Source organism: Nuphar pumila, chromosome 10 (genome assembly GCF_984573655.1).
Source record: "Nuphar pumila chromosome 10, dmNupPumi1.hap1.1, whole genome shotgun sequence".
Taxonomy (NCBI): Eukaryota; Viridiplantae; Streptophyta; class Magnoliopsida; order Nymphaeales; family Nymphaeaceae; genus Nuphar; species Nuphar pumila.
In genome coordinates this window covers 78348013-78368029 of record NC_143258.1, presented here as the reverse complement: position 1 = coordinate 78368029, position 20017 = coordinate 78348013, and the positions used below count along the sequence as shown (strand labels likewise).

At 35.5% G+C, this 20017-nt stretch overlaps 1 protein-coding gene across 1 annotated transcript; it reads right to left on the bottom strand.

Moving 5' to 3' along the window:
- Nucleotides 1–5117: 5117 nt before the first annotated feature.
- Nucleotides 5118–8086, bottom strand: LOC149826946 (myb-related protein 2-like). The gene is made up of 7 exons (XM_090020178.1): nucleotides 7671–8086; nucleotides 7387–7591; nucleotides 7044–7120; nucleotides 6905–6959; nucleotides 6730–6820; nucleotides 6578–6647; nucleotides 5118–5920 (listed from the first exon to the last, which is right to left on the bottom strand). The coding sequence occupies exons 2-7, from the start codon at nucleotides 7586–7588 to the stop codon at nucleotides 5171–5173; spliced, it is 1245 nt and encodes a 414-aa protein (XP_089876304.1). The 5' UTR covers nucleotides 7589–7591; nucleotides 7671–8086; the 3' UTR covers nucleotides 5118–5170.
- Between the last annotated feature and the right edge of the window lie 11931 nt (nucleotides 8087–20017).

The following is a 20017-nucleotide window of genomic DNA, read 5'->3' as shown; positions in this document are numbered from 1 at the left end:
TATTTTCTTTATAGCATGGGAGTAGTGTTTGCTCGAGGACTAACTAACAATAAGTATGGGAGAATTTGATAATTTATGATAATGCATCCATTCTTAATACATAAAATCATGCATTTTAGCATCTTTTATTGGTTTACGTTTTATGCTTATAATGTTTCGGGGTTAAAGAAGTCATGGTTCAAATTTCATGCGATTCAGAGTTAAAACGAGAAAGTTATGGCCGTTTTACGATTGTGGAACGAATCCCAAGGCAATTCAGACCTTGATCCAATCCAAAACATGTTAATTAGATCATGTATTCAATTCAAACTTGTTAAGCAAACACTCCAACCCAAATCCAAGTCAAACTTTTCAATAAACTTCTTTTGAAAATGGCGCCAAACTCTTTTGTATATTTTACTAGTTAGGTTTTCTTTTGGAAATACTCAAAAATTAGTGTAGTTAATTTATAATTTTGTTAAAAACCTAATTTCAGCATATAAATACCACACATTTGGGGGCATGAAAGGGGTCTTCAACCCATTTCACACAAACCCCAAAATTCACTTCACCTTTTCTTTGCATTCCAAAGCACTCTCTCTTTTGCCTTTTCTTTCTCTCTCCTTTTTTCTTCTTTTTCCTTTCTTTTTTCTATTCCAGCAATGGAGGCATGCTTGGAGACCAATCGAGATTAGAGATGCACATTTATCTTTGGTTGAAGATCATTTGAATTCATTGGATCTAAGATTTGGTGAGTTTTCCTTTTCCCTTTTCTCAATTCACGCATGGGAAATGCGTGATTGCTTATGATTTCAATTCTCTTTTTCTTCTTTGCTTTGTTTTAATCATTCTACAATTCCTAAATTTTCTGTAATTCAATTAGTTTCTACAAATTGTTTTTAGAATAATTTTTACATTCAAGAGCCAATCCACCACTTGAATTGCTCCATGCGCAATTCAATATTCTGATCGGCCCTCTTGAAGTAGATTAGTTGTTTTCCTTTTATATTTCAGCATATTTTTGTTTCATAGTTGTAATTAGAACATATTTGATTAGATCCAATCAATGGATCTATATCTAATATGAGTTTTCATTCTTGTTCTTTCTTTTTATTGAAAAAACATAAAAAAAAAAAGAGACGGATTTATGCTTAATTGATTTACATTCAATTATAGCTTTAGATCAATCATTCTCATATCATAGATTTCAATTGTTGCATGTTAATTGTTGTTTCTTTGATTCAATTTTGGCAATTAGATTAATTAGATATTAGTTTAGTGCTGGAGTTTTAGATTAATTCACTTTTTGATTCAATCTAACGGATCAAAAAGGAAAAAATCAATAACTCTTAGTTTATGTTTTGATTTCAATTTCTGTCAGATTTTGTTTTCTATAGAAACGAAGATTTCAGAATCCAAATTATGATCCGTAAAATGGATCTGATTTTTGTTTGAATCCTCTTGCTCTCTGCAAAAATTCAGCAAAATCGGATTCTGTTTCATGGTCTTATCTGAGCTTTTTTCGGTCGTATATTTCGGCAGCTCAGTTTTTTATAATTTTTATTTTCTGTATTTGTTTTGCTTTTTGTTTTTGATATATCTAGAGCTTCTAGACTCCAAATTCAAATCTGTAAAATGGATTCCTGAACAAATTTATTTTTTGCTGTGAAATTTTTGTTCATTTTCAATATGTTTTACTATACTGAATTTGTTAAATACCGGAAGCTGTAAGAAAATTTGACAATAATTTTCAAAGTTTCGAAGTTGTTGTTCATATGTTAATAGATTGAGTTTTACACTAAATTTTATAATTCTATAAATTGGACTAGCTTTATTCACATGTTGAGAACATATCTGAAAAATTTGAGAATGATCTGAATCCAATTGATATCTGATTTGGTCAAATTACAGAAACCTATTCTGACAGAGAATTATGTAACCAGTGATAGAAGTGTAATTTTTTGTATTAATTCAAATTAGTATAGAATTTCATAATTTTGTGTTTTTATTGATTGTTTTTGCTGAGAGGCACCATTTGTTGATTCCACAGTGTTGAAGTAAAGTGTATTTGAATCTAAAGTGAATGGCAAACGACGAAAAAACTTTATTTTTATTTTTTTTATATTTTTCTTTTTCTAGTTAATTAGGGCCTTTTGGCCACACTAAGGAGTTGTAATTAACTTCAATTCAAGTCTTAGGTTTGTAATAATTCCTAATTATATTTTATTTTTACATTTTTAGTTAATTGGATTTTTTCCTTTTTAGGCAATAAACAATTAGCATTTATGGAATACGAAGTTTTATCAACCTGTTCCTCGAGTTCGATCCTGGTTCTCACTACTTGTGACAGTTGGATTTTTAAAATTTGGTGACCAACTTTCATAAATACTTTTCATCAAAATATCCTCTTAAAAATGCATTGACAAAGGGAACACCAAATTTTTGAAGAAACGAGTTGATAAAACTTCGTATTCCATAAATGCTAATTGTTATTGCCTTAAAAAAAATTGAATTAATTAAAAATGTAATTAGGAATTATTACAAACCCAAGACTTGAATTGAAATTAATTACAACTCCTTAATGTGGCCCAAAAGGCCCCAATTAACTAGAAAAAGGAAAATACAAAAAAATTGAAGATAAAGCTTTTTTGCCCTTTGCCTCTTCACTTTAGATTCACATACATTTCACTTCCATACTGTGGAATCAGCAAATGACGCCTCCCTGCAAAAACAATATACAAAAACACAAAATTACAAAATTCTACACTAATTTGAATTAATACAAGAAATTACAATTCTACCACTGGTTATTACAGAATTCTCTATCACAACAGTATAATTTGACCAAATCAGATATCAATTGGATTCAGATCATTATCAAAATTTCTAGATATGTTCTCAACATGTGAATGAAGATAATCTAATTTACAAAATTGTAAAATTCAGTGTAAAACTCAATTTATTAATAAATGAACAACAACTTTGAAACTTTGGAAATTGCTGTCAAATTTTCTGACAACTTCCGGTATTTAACAGATTCAGTATAGTAAAATATATTGAAAATGAACGAAAATTTCACAGAAAAAATTAGATTTGTTCAGAAATCCAATCCATTTTACGGATTTGGATTTGGAGTTTGAGAGCTTCAGATATATAAAAAACAAAAAAAAATGCAGGAAATAAAAATTGCAGAAAACTGAGTTGCTGAAATATATGGCCGGAAAAAGCTCAGAACAGACTATGAAACAGAATCCGATGGTGCTGAATTTTTGCAGAGAGCAAGAGGATTCAAACAAGAATCAGATCCATTTTACGGATCATAATTTGGATTCTGAAATCTCCGTTTCTATAGAAAACAAAATCTGATAGAAATTGAAATCAAAATAAAAACTAAGAGTTATTGATTTTTTCCTTTTTTATCTATTAGATTAGATAAAAAAGTAAATTAATCTGAAACTCCAGCACTAAACTAATATCTAATTATTCTAATTACAAAAATTGAATCAAAGAAACAACAATTAACATGCAACAATTGAAATATATGATATGAGAATGATTGATTTAAAGTATAATTTAATGTAAATCAATTAAGCATAAATCCTTGTCTTTTTTTTATGTTTTTTCAATAATTGGAAAGAACATGAATGAAAACTCAGATTAGATATAGATCCATTGATTGGATCTAATCTAATATGATCTAATTACAACTAAGAAACAAAAATATGTTGAAATATAAAAGGAAAACAACTAATTTACTTCAAGAGGGCAGATCGGCATATTGAATTGCGCAAGGGGCAATTCAAGTGGTCGATTGGCTCTTGAATTTGAAAATTATTCTAAAAGCAATTTGCAAAAATTAATTGAATTGCATAAAATTAGAAATTGTAGAATGATTAAAACAAAGCAAAAAAGAGAAAGAGGATTGAAATCACAAGCAATCACGCATTTTTCATGCGTGAATTGAGAAAAGGAAAAAGGAAAACTCACTAAATCTTAGATCCAATGAATTTGAATGATCTTCAACCAAAGATAAATGTGCATCTCCAATCCCGATTGGTCTCCAAGCATGCCTTCATTGCTAGAACAGAAAGAAGAAAGGGAAAAGAAGAAGAAGAATAAGAAAAAGGAGAGAGAAAGAAAAGGCAAAAGAGAGAGTGCTTTGGAATGCAAAGAAAAGGTGAAGAAGTGAAGATTGGGGTTGGCGTGAAATGGGCTAAAGACCCCTTTCACGTCCCCCCAATGTGTGGTATTTATATGCTGAAATTAGGTTTTTAACAAAATTATAAATTAACTAGACTAATTTTAGCCTATTTTCAAAAGAGAACCTAACTACTAAAATTTACAAGAGGGTTTGGTGTCATTTTCAAAAGAAGTTTATTGAAAAGTTTGACTTGCATTTGGGTTGAGTGTTTCCTGAACATGTTTGAATTGGATTCATGATCCAATTAACATGTTTTGGATTAGATCAAGGTCGCCTTGGGATTCGCTCCACAATCGTAAAACAACATTAACTTTCCCATTTTAACTCTGAATCGCACAAAATTCAAACCATGACTTCTTTAACCCTGAAACATTATAAGCATGAAATGTAAACCAATAAAATATGCTAAATTGCATGATTTTATGTATTAAGAATAGATGCATTATCATCTATGTCACATAGGTGCGGGTGCGGGTAGGGTGCGGATGCGGTACTTTAAGAAAACTTGGGTGCGGGTATATATATATATATATAACAGTTTTAAGTTTTCACTATGTATATTTGTGTGCATTTATGTATTTATATATATAATATAGATAAAAATGGACTTGATTAGAGTTAACTGAATCTATTTTTGGATGGAAATGGACCTCAGTGTGGTTCACTTCACCTAACATAAAGGAAGCTGTATACAAGTGTAGCACCCTTCTGGGTGCGGGTGCGACGCGGATGCGGTGCCCTGTTAGAAGAGTCCATGTGACATAGATTATCATGCATTATCAATTGCCATTTTCCTCTTTGTGGGGTGCCACTTTTATCTGATTTATTTTTCTGTCTTTATGCCACTATATTACTCTTCCCTCTTTTTCCCTTAATTCTAATTTATGCTGATTAATGAAAGCACTTGACATAACTAAAATTAGAGCAGACTGAGGAATGACAGGGTTAATAGAAGCTATCTCATATAATAACATGTCACTTCATCTCCAATTAGTTCCATGTGAAACCATTCAGATCAAACTTTGTGCAGCTTGATACCGCAGAAGTTTTAACGGTGGCATTTAGATCCAATTCACAAGCCTTCTGCAAAGCAGCAAGACTGCAAATCTGTTCTTCCTTCTCTTCTCGAAGAGCCATTCTTTTGCATAGTGGTTGGCCGCTGAAGGTTGTTTCTGTGCCTTTTTCTGTCCATCTTGCCCCAGCATATGTGTTTCCACTTTCTTTTTCTTCTTGAACTCTCAGGTTCATGGATAATTCACTCAGTTTTCTCTTTATTGGGAATAACATGCGTCCAGAATACTTATCTGTTAAAGAAGATTTATTTTCATTGAAGCATTTGCCCCAGGATATGTCACCCTGTTGAAGGCTTAGGACCTCTCTGTTTTCTCTTTCTTCAGATGGTGCATTTCCATTTAAGGCTTTTAAGCACACACTTACTGTTTGCATCTCCTGCTCCTTCTGTGATACTTCACATGATGTTAAGCAGCTATCTACTGAACAATCTGTTAGTTGGGCTTTTTGAATCTGTTCCGCTCTAAAACCTGCTTCTTCTTTTGGCCCAGAGAACACAGGGTTCAGGCCATTGGACACTTTAAAAACCAACTCTGATAGCTGCGCTCTGGTTGCTTCCAGTCCTGCAGATCCTAGATTCTGTTGTGCGAGAGTTTCCTGGGCTTTCTGTAGCACAGATTGCAAGTATTTTCCTTGAGCCTCTATCCGGAGTTGCAGGTGTCTTTGCACCTGATTCAGGTGAAGGAAAAAAATAATAAAGAAATTAAGAAATTGGGCAACTAGTTTTCAAATAATCAGTATAATACTCCTTTAGTGATTTGGATCATTTTATGGGTGCATAGAACATCTCCTGTTTGAGTAAAGTGCCAACTAGACAAGTTTGAACTTGTACTTGAACTGCATAAATAATGGAAGTTGGGGATTTTTCTTTACATAAAGTCTTTCATGATAGGTCTCTGATCCTGGGGGCAGTTTCTCAGTGTAAATATCAAAAAAAAAAAAAAAAGGTCTTTCATGGCTTTCATAATTCTGAAAATACGCATACCATTCTAGAAGTGTCGCATGCCGACTTTTTGTTCAACAACTATTATTTTAAAAATTATTCTGGTGTTCTGATGATCATCATTATCATCATCGTCAAGTTATATCCCACGTGCCTGCGGTCAGATTTATGAGTTTTTTCTCCAGCCTTTCCTATCTAGAGATAAAACCTAATTCACTGCTATTCACGGCCTTCAAGATTTCTTTGGTCTTCCACTTTTCCTAATTCCAAAAATATTTAGTTTATGCAATTATGCTGTGTTTTGGAAAATTAGGATTTTTTTCATGTCTTATGATGAATGATTTTGAACAATAAGTATATTGGAGAGTTGTTCATCTGTTCACCTCCAGTTGCTCATGTAACCTCTGCTGCACCTCAATTTGCATTTGAAGTGCCTCGCCAATTTGCAAGCTCCTGGAACAGGGAAATTATGGTTAGTAGGTAGACCATTTCCACATTTATGAAACTTCATAAAATTATTTTTATCAGTTCTTACTTGTTTACATGTGATCCTCCAGAACAGATGGTATATGGTACAAAAGCCTCAGGTGTCTTGCCCACTTCCATGGTACAACCTGTGGATATCCCTGAGTAGAAAATGCATCATCAATTAGAAACAAACTCAAATTCTTTTCTTGCTGCTGAGTTTTTTACAAAGACTTTATGTTTACCATTCTTGTTGCTGTTGTTAGCATGTGCTGGAAGATGTTTGCTTAGCCTATACTTCTGCAATAAAAAGAAACTGCTCTTAATCAGTGACAGGAAGGTTAAATATTGTGAGATTATTATAAGTGCAGGAATTGTTCATACCTGAAGATGGCTCTTGAGGTGATACAAGGTGAGGCCTGGGATTCCCATGACTCTCATTACTGCTTTTGGAGTAGCCTCTGCCACAAAACCGTATTATCAGTCAGATAAGCTCCTATGAAGGAAGGTATTATGTTTGCATGATATACTAATATGTGTTGACTAAAAACCAGACCTTATCACTTAAATCATGACAGTCAAATTTTTTAGTTATGGATGCATGGGTGATTTGGTTGGGGGGGAGGGGGGTCTAAATCTCTCTATTTCAGTCTGAGACCTGGCTCAACTTGAATCTATTTTGGTAAGAAGTCAGGTTATGAGTTCCTAAAAACTGTGGCATACTTACTCTCTGCTCCTCCAAGATGAGTCACTGCTTCCACAAAATGCTCATGTAGCTCTGGTGACCATTTCAATCTTGGTTTCGCATCTGTTGAGAGGACAAATCCTGTTTCCCCTTGAAATTTTCCACCTTGAAGAAACAAGGGCCTTTCTTCGTGAGGAACAGACACCCTACAAGAAGTGAGGTTGTTCTTGCTTTGATGGTACATTTCCTGTCATCCTTCTGTTGTGTCAGTTGGTTTAGTTGCAATGGATAGAAATTTAATAGGTAACAAGTTTAGTAGCAAGTACCTCTTTTCCTTCTTTTTCTTTAAATGGTGCAACTTACACGAGATGCTGTTAAGTCACTCTTGAGTAAACCAATTTTCGTTCTTGTATGTAGAGATCTTCCTTCAAGTTTGTAGTTTCTCAAAGTTCACTTTTCAATGTCCTCCGGTTCACCTTATTGGTGTTTCCAAACTCTGACTGCTCTTCTTGTTGCTGAATTGCGGCTGAGACTTTCATTTTAAGGCAATCATACTTGGAGAATAGAATCTCAGGCAGAACAAATAAAACACCCAGATCCAATACAATCTTCACAGTGGCTCAAAAAGTGAGTGTGTCCTCTCTAGTATCTGCAGTGCACCTTCTGACTCCTTTGAATGACTCATACAACCCCACTCAGACGAATTCTTTGTGCTTCTACCTTTCTATGTTTATTTGTGACAAGATCATCATAACATCAGAACAACTTATACCCATAATAGGTACACTAATTGATCCAGTAGAAAAGCAGCAATTCTTTTCATGGTCCCAGGGCATAAAGCAGGAATCCAATACCAAAAGCAGGAATTTCTTGACCCAGGGAATGCATCAATTTGTTGGCTCGGAATCTTCTCAACTTCATGAACTCGTGTGCCCTTTACTTTTCATAGGAAACCAATCGTGGGGCATCTCATGAAAACAGCTTGAACTTTTTCTTAGCATTGGAATTCTTTAATCTGCCACACATTTGGAGATATTGAACTCATCATTACAACAAGGATTCCTCTGTCCCACTGTCCATGGCTAATACTGAGCTAACACAGAGTATGGGTTTTGTGGTTGGAATTACGTTGTTGCTATTAGTATCTCTATAGATCATTAAGAGGTGATTGGCACAAATGCAAGCTTGATAGTGGAAGATTTCCGGAATTCTGCTGGATTTGGTTGCGACTGAGAGATCAAATAATACTACTTTTTATAGTTAATAAGAGGCAAGGAAAGAAAATTTTCTATTGACCGGACATAAGAGGAAGAAGAATGTGACTTAATCATTAAATAGAAAGATTAATTGATTAAATAGAAAGATGCCTAAACACACTTTTGTAGAAAGGGAAAGGAATAAGCATATACCTGCCTTTGTCCTGTGTTGTATGCTTGGTACTTATTCAGTCATACCAAGGGTATGAGGACACATGCTTTTTTCTGATTGATGAAAAGTCATCAACTTTATGCATCCCAATCTATAGTTTAAAAACTCATCGGGTTGACCCAGTAACTCAGTTGACTCGGCCCGGATCGCCCAGTCACTGGGTCAAACAACGTGTTGAACTCATTTTTTACAAAACCCGGCCGAGTCATGGGTGAATCATGCATATATATACATATATAATATATTTTATATATAATATGAAATATAATATAAATATTATATTTATTATATATAAAAATATGGTTATACATGTATTAATAAAATCATACATTAAATATATTATAAAAATATCATATAATGTATATTACATATAATATATTGGTAAAATACTATAAAATATAGATAGAATATACATATATTTATATATTTTATATAAAATATAAAGTTAACATGACCCAGCCGAGTCACCGAGTTGACGTGGCCGAGTCACAAGTCACTCAAGGACGAGCTGAGTGATGAGCTACTGGATTTTAAAGCCATGTCTCAATCTACTTGTATTTGTTGCCACTTCGTTATTTATGTTTTTGAATACGATTATTTGGCTAGGATAAATAGTTGTTCCACTTGATGGAGCTAGTTCCACATGTCTGGGCTATACTTTTTTGTTGTATGACTGAAATGTACTCTTGAGACATGGATTTTGGCAATATTTGGAGGATTAAAATTATTAAAGGACTATCTTTAGTCTGAGTATGCATTTGATTTGTTGAAGTTTTCAGATGCACCTGCATCAATTCTGCTCAGCACAATGTGTGATATCAGCAATTCGCCTAAAACACTTGTTCTAAATCCTGCCATGGTTGGACACCTCCAGATAACTTGGGAGTCGGACCCAAGATGAGACTCAGTTGCTTCTAGGGTGGGGTACCACATTTTGAAGTTTTGAACACTCCCTAAAGTTTTGTGTACTAAGACAGCTGGGAACATATGACAGTCAAAAGGACTCTTCATCCACATGAACTGTGAAGTTACTTTTGTATAGAGAAGAGAATATGGCTTTTGTTGATAATGTCCAGGTTTCATGTATCTTATCATATATTCTTATGGTTTACCAAGTTGCCAGCTTTTGTCCGTCTCTGTTACTACTTTCTTCATTGGGTATATTCTCATGAAAATGAAGTCCATCTCGGCACTGTTTAGTAGCATCATTCAAAATAATTGAATGTAACACCAGTCCATAATCTCTCTCTCTCTCTCTCTCTCTCTCTCTCTCTCTCTCTCTCTCTCTCTCTCTCTCTCTCTCTCTCTCTCTCTCTCTCTCTCTCTCTCTGTATATATAATGTGCTCCTGTGTGTATGTTCATGTGTACATGAATTGTGAATTGTGAAGCATCTGGGTTTAGTGTGAGGAGTGTGTGGCAGATGGAGGGTCATTGGTCAATAAGTTCACGACTAAGTTATCCTTTATTTGGTCTTATGTTACTGATCAGAATTGGTTTCAAGATTGCTGATATAGTTTATTACCAATGAACTGAATGAATAAAGTTGTAAGAAGGTATTGTATATTGCAACCTTGGAAGCAGCAGGAAAAGGAAATGGAAAATAAAGGCAATCCGTACTCATGAAATGGTTCAAGTACGCCTATCAAGGAGAGGTGGTCATATAAATCAAGCGCCTTATTATTATTATTAGAATTGTAAAAGAAGTAACTATTTCGTCCCCATCCAAATTTCGCTTCCATTTTGACGTGTTATTGTTTACTATCCATACTCCATCATCTGCTGGCGGACTGTTTCTAAAAAAGCAACGTCAAACTGTGTAGTTTTTGTCATGGGAAAGCAAGATGATTCCCATGGTGCTGGATAAGACTCGGGAATATATCTTGGAGCTCCAAAATGATTCTTATTGTCTGGTCAATAATCTGGTTGTCCCTTTCTCCTAGCATAAAGCAGCTTCCTACTTTTCTACCATCTTTCATGTGGATTAGTTGGAGGAATCGAGGTATGCATGAATGAACAGAACAATGTGGCCAATAATGTTTTCTTGTAAATATGCAAGAATCTTTTGCTTAAATAGACTGCAAGGAGGTATGCAACAACTACAACAGATGTACCAACGCATGAGAACATGCACACTGCTGGGATCAGCAAGAATTGCTTGACATGGTGCCAATCAAACCTAATCGATACAAAAAATAATAATCTTTTTCATGTTATGCAATAATATGCTGGAGCGAAAAGTATCCTATGCCCGTCCACTTGACAAGTAGATGGTTAGAATGAGGTACTATGTCAATTGAAAATCAGCTTGTTAGATTGTGGGATTCTTCTAGCTATAAAGTATTCTTCTTTCCCCTACTTGTAGAGTGTGACTAAATCTCTATAAAAAGAAGCTGAATGTATCCTCTTTTGGCAAGATGGACCAAACAATAGTGTCTAGACAACTCCTGGACCCTTCACATGGTAGCTTCGGAAAGCACAAATGTGTACGCGAATCCCTTTTGTTCGTGAACACAGCCAATCCGATTATTTCAGAGTCGCCAAGGGCAACTTTTTCATATGATTTATTTTTTTGTTGGTAAAATCGTCTAAGAATCGAGGCAACCACTTAATTTCTTGCAATAAATCCACTGGTGTACCCTCAGTCAAGGGCGTGCACCCTCAGCTATGAGCCACGGATGATATGCAACAGTGGACAAGGTTACAAGAGTGTTGAGTTGAAAGCATGATTGATCAGCCCCGGTGTTGGTTTCTCCAAGATTGTATGATTCTTCTGATGACAGTGATGGATAACCAAACACAAAATTCCCATTGTTCAGCGTTTATGCTTTTGTCTAGTGTGTTTAGAGAGTTGCATATTTGTTTGCATTTAGCAGACATTGGCAGGAGTCGTGGAGACATGTTTGTTTCTTGACCTTTTCAGCTTGCACGTCTCAGTAAGTTTAGAAGTTGGCTTATTCCGTTTCTCATAGTGGAAGAACGAGTTCACACGGGGCACGAGCCTGCAGCTTGGCCTTGTTCTGAACAATTTAAACCTTCTCCCAGAGGATTTCTATGGATCTATAACAATAATGATGATAATGATGATGCATAATTTTATTTAGGTTTTATCCTGCCGATGCCTTGTAGATTTTTACCCAAGACTTGTATCATTTGATGATGATGCCATGTGAATCGGTATATGGCTAACCCAATAACGAAGGTTTAGAATTATTATATTAATATGTCCAAGGTCTAATATTGAAATCTTTTCAGAGGTTTTTCTGACTTTGTCCATGTCAAAAAAGAATTTGAAATACCTCAACTTTTTTAGAACATGTTAGAGTCAAATAGCAATGATTCGAAACACTTCTTTTTATACTATTTTGGAAACCCAAAGTTTTAACATTTCTAAACAGAATTGTTGGCCATGAGTGCATACCATGATGAAGCACCTGAAGTGACATCTTCTTGGATTTCCTCGTTACTTTCTTATTTGAAAGTCGGAAACCTTTTTTTTTAATAGGCAAGCTGGGTTAGGATTTGAACTTGCAACGTCCCAACACTGTGACGTGCACCACCTGCTCCTACTAGACAAGCGCCTGTTGGTAAGTTGGAAACCTTATAGGTGTTGGGGGTGATGTGACTTTGTTTTGCCACATACTTAGAGTCCCTCTCCTATATAACTAAGGAAACCCTAAATAGAATCCTTCTCCTATGTCACCAAGGAGACCTCATTGAGGGTTTTCCTTTTTGTTTTGGAAACTTAGTGTGAGACCTCTATAGAAAGAGGTATAGAGGATGGTTCCAAGGTGAGAATTTCAAGAGAAGTTTTTGAGGATTCTTATTCACAAGGGTGAAGGGATACTTTTTAGATTGCAACAAGGGAGGGAAAAGAAGGTGGTGCAAATTTTGGTTTCGACTTGTAGGGTTGAGGTAATCTGTATTAATTGCATATTAGTGTATTTCTTCTTGTTCTTAGAGTCCTGTAACATCACATACTTGTCGGTCAATAAAGATTTTTCTCGTACTCTTCTCATAAATGTAGGCAGTTTTGTCGAACCACATAATTCGGTGTCTTGTGTGCTTAATTACTTTTTTATTTTTTCATAGCATCGTATGTTTGCATACTTCCTGTGCCCTCAAACTGGTATTAGAGCAAGACCTGATCTTAGGGCTTGTTCATGATGACAATAAAATGATCAAGCATGAAGTACGAGATTGAAAAGTTTAATGAGAAGATGAACTTTTGGTTATGACAACGTAGAGAAAGATCTTTTGACCCAAGAAGGGATAGTTAAAACTCTCTATGAAAAAGTAAGAAACCCAAAGAAATGTTTGATGATGATTAGGATGACATATGTGAAAGAGCGGTTAGTGTTATTCGGCTTAATTTTGTGGATGATATCCTCTATAATATCATCAATATAGACTTTCCTTTAGACCTATGGTTGAAATTAAAGAACTTATACATGAAAAAATCGTTGACTAATAAGCTTTATTTGGAAAAGCAAATATATGATCTTCATATGGTGGAAGACTCAAATTTGCAAGATCACTTGAATGTCTTCAATAGGATCTTGACTTAGTTGTTGAGTCTTGAAGTAAAGATTGAAGAAGAAGATTGTGCTTTGTTACTTTTGGTCTCTCTTCCTTCATCCTACAATCACTTAGTGATCACTCTCCTATTCGAAAAGAAGACTCTTGAGTTTAATGAGGTTATTATGGCTCTTTTATTGAATGAGATAAGAAAAAAACTTGGCACCAAACGATCTCAAGGAGAAGGGCTTTTAACAAGAAGTGATTTGGGTCAAGAAAGAAGCAGATCAAAGTCACGGTTTAACGCCCAAAATTTCTAAAACAAAACTTAAAAAATTCATGATTTTTTTTTCTTTGCAGTGTAATTTATAAAAAGTTTTTAGTAGCGAAAATAGACGATAATGAGTTATCAATTTTAGAAGATGTCAGGCAAGACACAAGTATGTGGCCAAACACTCATTGACCACCAAAGTATTACATTTATCAAAATGAGTTATTTATTACAAACATTATTGCTTGGAAAAGCAGTATTCTATAAAACTGGTTTTATAAATAAAATGTTCAACACAATCAAGAGAAACCTTGGAACTTGATGTCACTCTACTCTGCATATCACATTGTAGGTTCAATACCTGTATCCTCCATAAAACGAGGTTAGAACCATCGCTAGTCTGGTAGGAAAGCATTCTAATTCAAACAAGTATAAATCTTAAAAATACAAGGAGCATCTTTAGGCCGTAGTTGAAAACAACGTAGCTTAAGTCTCCACGATTTAGCATATAAGCACAAACAGTCTCTTCAGGGTCATGGTTGGAATATAACGTAGCTCAAGTCTCCATGACTTAGCATATCGGTATCCCATAAATTAAAGCAAAAACTTCTCGAGCTTAGCTTAGTCATGCAGATACAACTTCGATCATTTGCCCACTCAGTCCAGCAATGTGGTGATAATAATATCTTTCACAAGGTTATGCATGAGTCATAATAACAACACACTTTCATTCATTCATCACTGAACCTATAACTAATGCATTGTTTCGATATTTACTCATCCACCCTCTGGTATGTGAGAGAACTTAGCTTCGGCATCAAACAAAGTCATCTGGGGTTTTATTATGCTATGTATTTTGTATACCTCAGAGGCCTGAGTGACATTGTCCATGGCAGGGATACAATCAAAGCTCATGCCAAGAGAACCCCACCAGTTCGGTGTGGATGCATCCTTCTACTACAATAGCGGGGTTTAATTCCTAGATATTAAAGATAACCTGACCTCCAAACCTTTGCGTAACAGGAGGTCCCTTGAACTCTTTGGTTTATAACATCATACAGGTTACTTGAGGTGGTACCATCACCATCATGCCATGGTGAGCGCAAGTCCTGAAGGGGTTTGATGATATAATCTTTCTTATTAGGACGTCGAGTGCCATATAGGCAATCCAATGCATTCTACACCAAAGGAACATGTACCCCAAACCCCACTCAGTATTTTGAAGCACAGGTTGCTCATATGTTCAAGGGACTATCATTATGTTTTATTCATATGCACGCAGGACCTCGCTCTTGGCATCTACGGCCTTCACGAGCGCTTCACTCCTTTTGGGTGGATAACCAACTCTGGCGCAACGGCCCTTATGAGTCTTGTTATAGTACAGTGTTTCACATGGGCATGCATAGATAATAACCACTTTGGATCGATTGCTCAGTGTACGTAGCCGCAATGAGCACTAGCCTAATTAAGGCACAACAACTACTTTGGTGCATCGACCCTTACGAGTATAGTATCCTTGAAGGCAGAAGTGCAATGAGTCGTCCAGGTAGGGTTTCGACAACAAGGGTATCATCGTGTCATTCATACTAGCTCAGGCAGGTGTTTTGCCAAAAATTTGGTAGCACTTTCTCTGTTTGACGGAGAAAGCATGACATTTTTTTTTACTATGAAAGGTAGCTTATCAGAATTTTGGCAACACCTACTTTGTTTGACGGATAAAGTGCTACATTCTTTTAAGCTCAGTAAGTATTCTTTCAAAAATTTTGGTAGCACCTCCTCTCTTTGATGGATAAAGCACTACACTCTTTTAAGCTCGATGAGCATCTTTTAAGAAAAATTGGCAGCACCTCCTCTCTTTGATGAAAAAAATGCTACGCTTATTCAGGGATAAATGTACATCGTTGTGCATACTTTGCATTTACCATGATTTATTGGAAACCCAGGCCTTAGTTAGGCCATACGCAAGTAAGTTAAAAGTTTATGAAAAAGCAATTTTGCACAAATATCAAAACCTTTTCAATAGAAGTTTTTTCGCCAAACAACATTTTAAATGAGGATAGGTATTTAGAATCGCTTTGGTGATAGAGAGCAAATCTGCATTTGTACGCTTACTTATGCACAACTATATATAGTAAAAGAGGGAGCATGTGCACAATATAGCACGTTAGCAATGTAAAAGCATATATAAGGCCTGACAGGTGAAACCAGACTAAATAACTTGCAAAAGCAGAAGCCTTGGCACCGTTCGGCATGACAACAATATTAGATGCATAAGCAAATACATATATGTTGCAAAAAGTAGGAGTCTTGTCACCGTTCAACGCGACGATAATAAAAAATGCATTAGGAAATACATATACATTGCAGAAAGCAAGAACCTTGACATTGTTCGGCACGACAACAATCTCAAATGCATAAGAAAATACATATATATTATGAAAAGTAGGAGTTTTGGCACCATTCAGTGTGATGACAATCTTAAATGCATAAGCAAATATGTATATATTACAAAAAATCGTAGCCTTGGCACCACTCGGTGCGATGATAATCTTAAATGCATAAGCAAAGCTTCTATCAAGAAAAGCAAAAGCTTTGGCATTGTTTGGTGTGCAAACCTACAAGGTAGTTGAGTCACTCCTATGTTGTAGTTGACACATCCTTTACATCTGGTACTGTCACAACCAAGAGTGTCTCTTGCAGAACTGAACGGTGTGGCAATATGATGAGGTTTAAATCAAAATTGGATTGGACTTAGTTTAGGTTCAACTGGGTTTGAACCTACCACAAGTGGGCTAAGCTTGGTCAGATGGGTTGGACCTAGTCAAGGGAATGGTAGAGGAGGTCAAGTAGTTAGGGATTTTGTCATAACTAGGTTCGGTCTAGGTCAGGTGGGTCCAAGCTCACCTCAAGTATGCTCAGTCTAGGTCAAGTGGATTTGACCTAGGCTAAGACCAAGACAAGGGAAGAGAGAGAAAAGCTAGTCTAGTAGGTCAAGTGGACTTGACCAAACTGGGCTCAGCCTAGGCTAGGCAGGTCCAAGCTCACTGCAAGTGGGCTTAGTCTAAGCTAGAATCTAGATAAAGGAGAGCGGGGAGAGAGGCTAGAGGCTAGAGAGAGAAAGAGGAGAGAGAGGAGGGAAACAATTTCTAAGAGGGGTCACCTCTTATTTATAGACATTTGTATGGATCTTGGATCCACATGTGGTTTGAATTTGATCCAATTAATCTACCTGATCCAAGATCCAAACTTAGTGATGAAATAACTAAATAACTTTTATGTCTCTGTGGGGCCTACCTAATGATTTTATGAGATATTTATGTGGGGCCCATAATATATTTTTGGTGAGATATTTTTGTGGGGTCCACCAGATATTTTTGTAGGACCCTCATATTCTTGGGGTTTCGTCGATATTTTTTACGAAAAAAATATGAGTACATTGTTTTCTTCGTATTGACAAGATGAAGAGCATTAGCTTGTTAAAATTTTCTAATTTTGTCCAGGGAGAGAGTTGTGGCTCCTTGACTATTTGAGCATATATCTCGGAGGATATATATGTCCTAAGTATAATTGGCTCATTAAAATTTATTTGTTTCGCATTTCGAGTCAATATGATAGTTTTACATAAAATACCTCTTAGTTTTATTTAAAATTTATGAGTCTTACACACGGGGTTCTGAAAGTAAGAATTGGTCAAAGTCAAGAGAAAATAACACTCTTACTTGCTAATACTATAAGAAAGAGAGACACTTGAAGAGGGACTGCAATAAGCGCAAAGAGTACATTGAGAAGAAAGATAAAAAGGGCAAGAGCTCAGAATAGATAAGTGTGGCAGCCAACATAAATGAAGGTAATGGTGTAGATCTTCTTTCAATTTCTACTGGTATGAATCAATTCTTATATCATTGGATTTTGGATTCTGGATGATCATACCATATGTACCCGCATAAAGTTTGGTTTGATACCTATCAAGATTATGATGGTGGTTTTGTTCTTATGGGTAATGATGTTGTGTGTAAGATTACAAGAATAAGAATAGTAAAAATCAAGATGTTCGACGGGGTGATAAGAATCTTGGCTAATGTGAGATATGTGCCTAAGCTTAAGAAAAGTTTAATCACTTTGGGTGCTTTAGATGTAAGTGGTTACATGTTTGCATCAATAGATAAAATTCTTAAGGTAATTAAAGGAGTTTTGATCATCATGAAAGGGCAATTGACAAAAAAACTTATATATGTTGATAGGGAACATAGTTTCAGATGAAGTGATTGTGACCATCAATGAAAAGGCCAGTGCAGATCATATCACTCTTTGGCATCTGTGGTTGGGGCATATGAGTGAAATAGGTATGATGAAACTTCATAAAAGAAACTTGTTGAATGATGTCAAGTCATGCAAACTAGATTTTTGCAAATATTGTGTATTGAGAAAGCAATGCAAAGTGGCTTTCAAAATGGCAAAGCATAAAATTCATGGCATCTTAGACTATGTGCATACATATGTGTGGGAGCCTACATCGGTTAAATCTAATGGTGAGACTGCATATTTTATTACCTTTGTAGATGACTACTCAAGAAAAGTTTGGGTCTACTTCATGAAAAATAAAGCAGAGGCATTCTTGAAATTCAAATTATGGAAGGCAGAAGTAGAGACAAACAAAAAAATTGATAAAATACGATCAGATAATAAGGGGAGTATAAGTAAAGGTTTCAACGGGTCAGGTTTACCTAAACCCGAACTGAACCAAACCCTATAGGGTCTAGGTATGGTGATAAATAATAAGATCTAATTAAGACCCGAGTCCAGACCTTAAGGTCCGATTAATACATGGACCTAGGTATAGTTTGTGAAATTTTATACTAGACCCGGACCTGATCCGAGTTTCGATTAAGACCCACAATTTTTTAATGTAAAAATGATAAAAAAAATATGGTTTTACTAGGTATGGTCTGAGTCAGGTTCATGTAGTTTTTATCAGGTTTGGGTGTGGTTTTTCTTATACTGGACTCGTTTAGACTCGGGTCCGGACCTGATACCATACCCAAAAATCGGGTCCAAGTCTGGTACCACCTAGGTTTAAACCAAACCTAACCCATTGACACCACTAAGTATAAGTTTAATGAGTTTATGAAGTTCTGTATAAATAAGGGAATCACTCAACACTTTATCACACTAGAGACATTTCACAAAATGGTTTGACAGAAATGATGAACAAGACTCTTATGGAAAGGGCTCGTAGTATGAGATTGAATAACAGATTGGAGACAAGCTTTTGGGCAAAGGCAATTAATATGGCTTGATTTATAATCAATAAGTCACCATCTAAAGAAATCGATTGCAAGACTCTAGAGGAGATATGGATTGGTAAGTTAGTTGATTATTCTATTTTGAAAGTCTTTGAATGTCCCGCTTATGTTTATGTGCATAGTGGACAACATTTTAAGTTAGATGTTAAGTCTAAACTATGCATCTTTCTCATATATGAAATGGGGTTGAAGGGGTATAAGTTATGAGATCCTAATTCTCATAAGGTCGTCATAAGTAGGGATGTTTTGTTTGATGATAAGCATATGGTGAAAGTAAATAAGAATGATTACATGCAACCGAAAGATGGTGAAAAGAAACTGGCAGTTGAGGTGGATGTGAATGAAACTGATCTACCAAGAAGGGAAGATGTAATTTCTTCTCAAGAAGCTCCTAACATGATTCAAGAGTAAGAACAACCCTATAGCTTGGCAATAGTCAGGAAAAAAAGGACCCACAAAACTCTAGTAAGGTATGGTTTCCTTTGCTTTAATTGTTGGTGTAGGTGATCTACCATGTTATAAAGATGCTATTAACTCAAATAATAGCAAATAAATGGATGTTGGCTATAACAAAGGAGATGGAGTCAATATATAAGAATAAAACTTGAGACTTTGTGGAGTTACCCAAGAAAAATAAAGCTATAGGGTGCAAGTGGGTGTTCAGGAAGAAAGAAACAACATAAAAAAAAATGGAGAGTTGGACTTGGCAAAGGTTCACACGAAGGATAATGCAACTAATATGTTGACTAAGCCACTTAGAAGTGATAAGTTCAGGCAATGCCTGAACTTGGTTAATGTTTCAAGTTAGAAGCATAAGTTTTAGGAAGAGAGGCATTGAAGGTGCAATTTTTTTTTTTTTGCATGGGTGATGGCAAGCCAAACTCAAGATGGAGATTGTTGGGGTGATGTGGCTTTGTCTTGCCACATAAGACATTAGACCACTTAGAGTCTGTCTCCTATATAAATAAGAAAACCCCAAATAGAATCCTCATATGTTATAAAAACTTCATTGAGGGTTTCCCTCTGTTTTGGAAACTTAGTGTGAGACCTCTATATAGAAAAATATAGAGGGTGTTCCAAGGTATAGATTTCAAGAAAGGTTCATTAAGGGTTCTTGTTTACAAGGGTAAAGGTGATGCAGATTTCGGTTTTGAC

Coding starts and splice junctions, on each gene's coding strand:
- LOC149826946 (XM_090020178.1), bottom strand. CDS start 7,588: ATGTACCATCAAAGCAAGAACAACCTCACTTCTTGTAGGGTGTCTGTT. Junction 6,960..7,043: donor ACCTCAAGAGCCATCTTCAG/GTATGAACAATT, acceptor TTTTTATTGCAG/AAGTATAGGCTAAGCAAACA. Junction 6,648..6,729: donor GGAGGATCACATGTAAACAA/GTAAGAACTGAT, acceptor TCCCTGTTCCAG/GAGCTTGCAAATTGGCGAGG.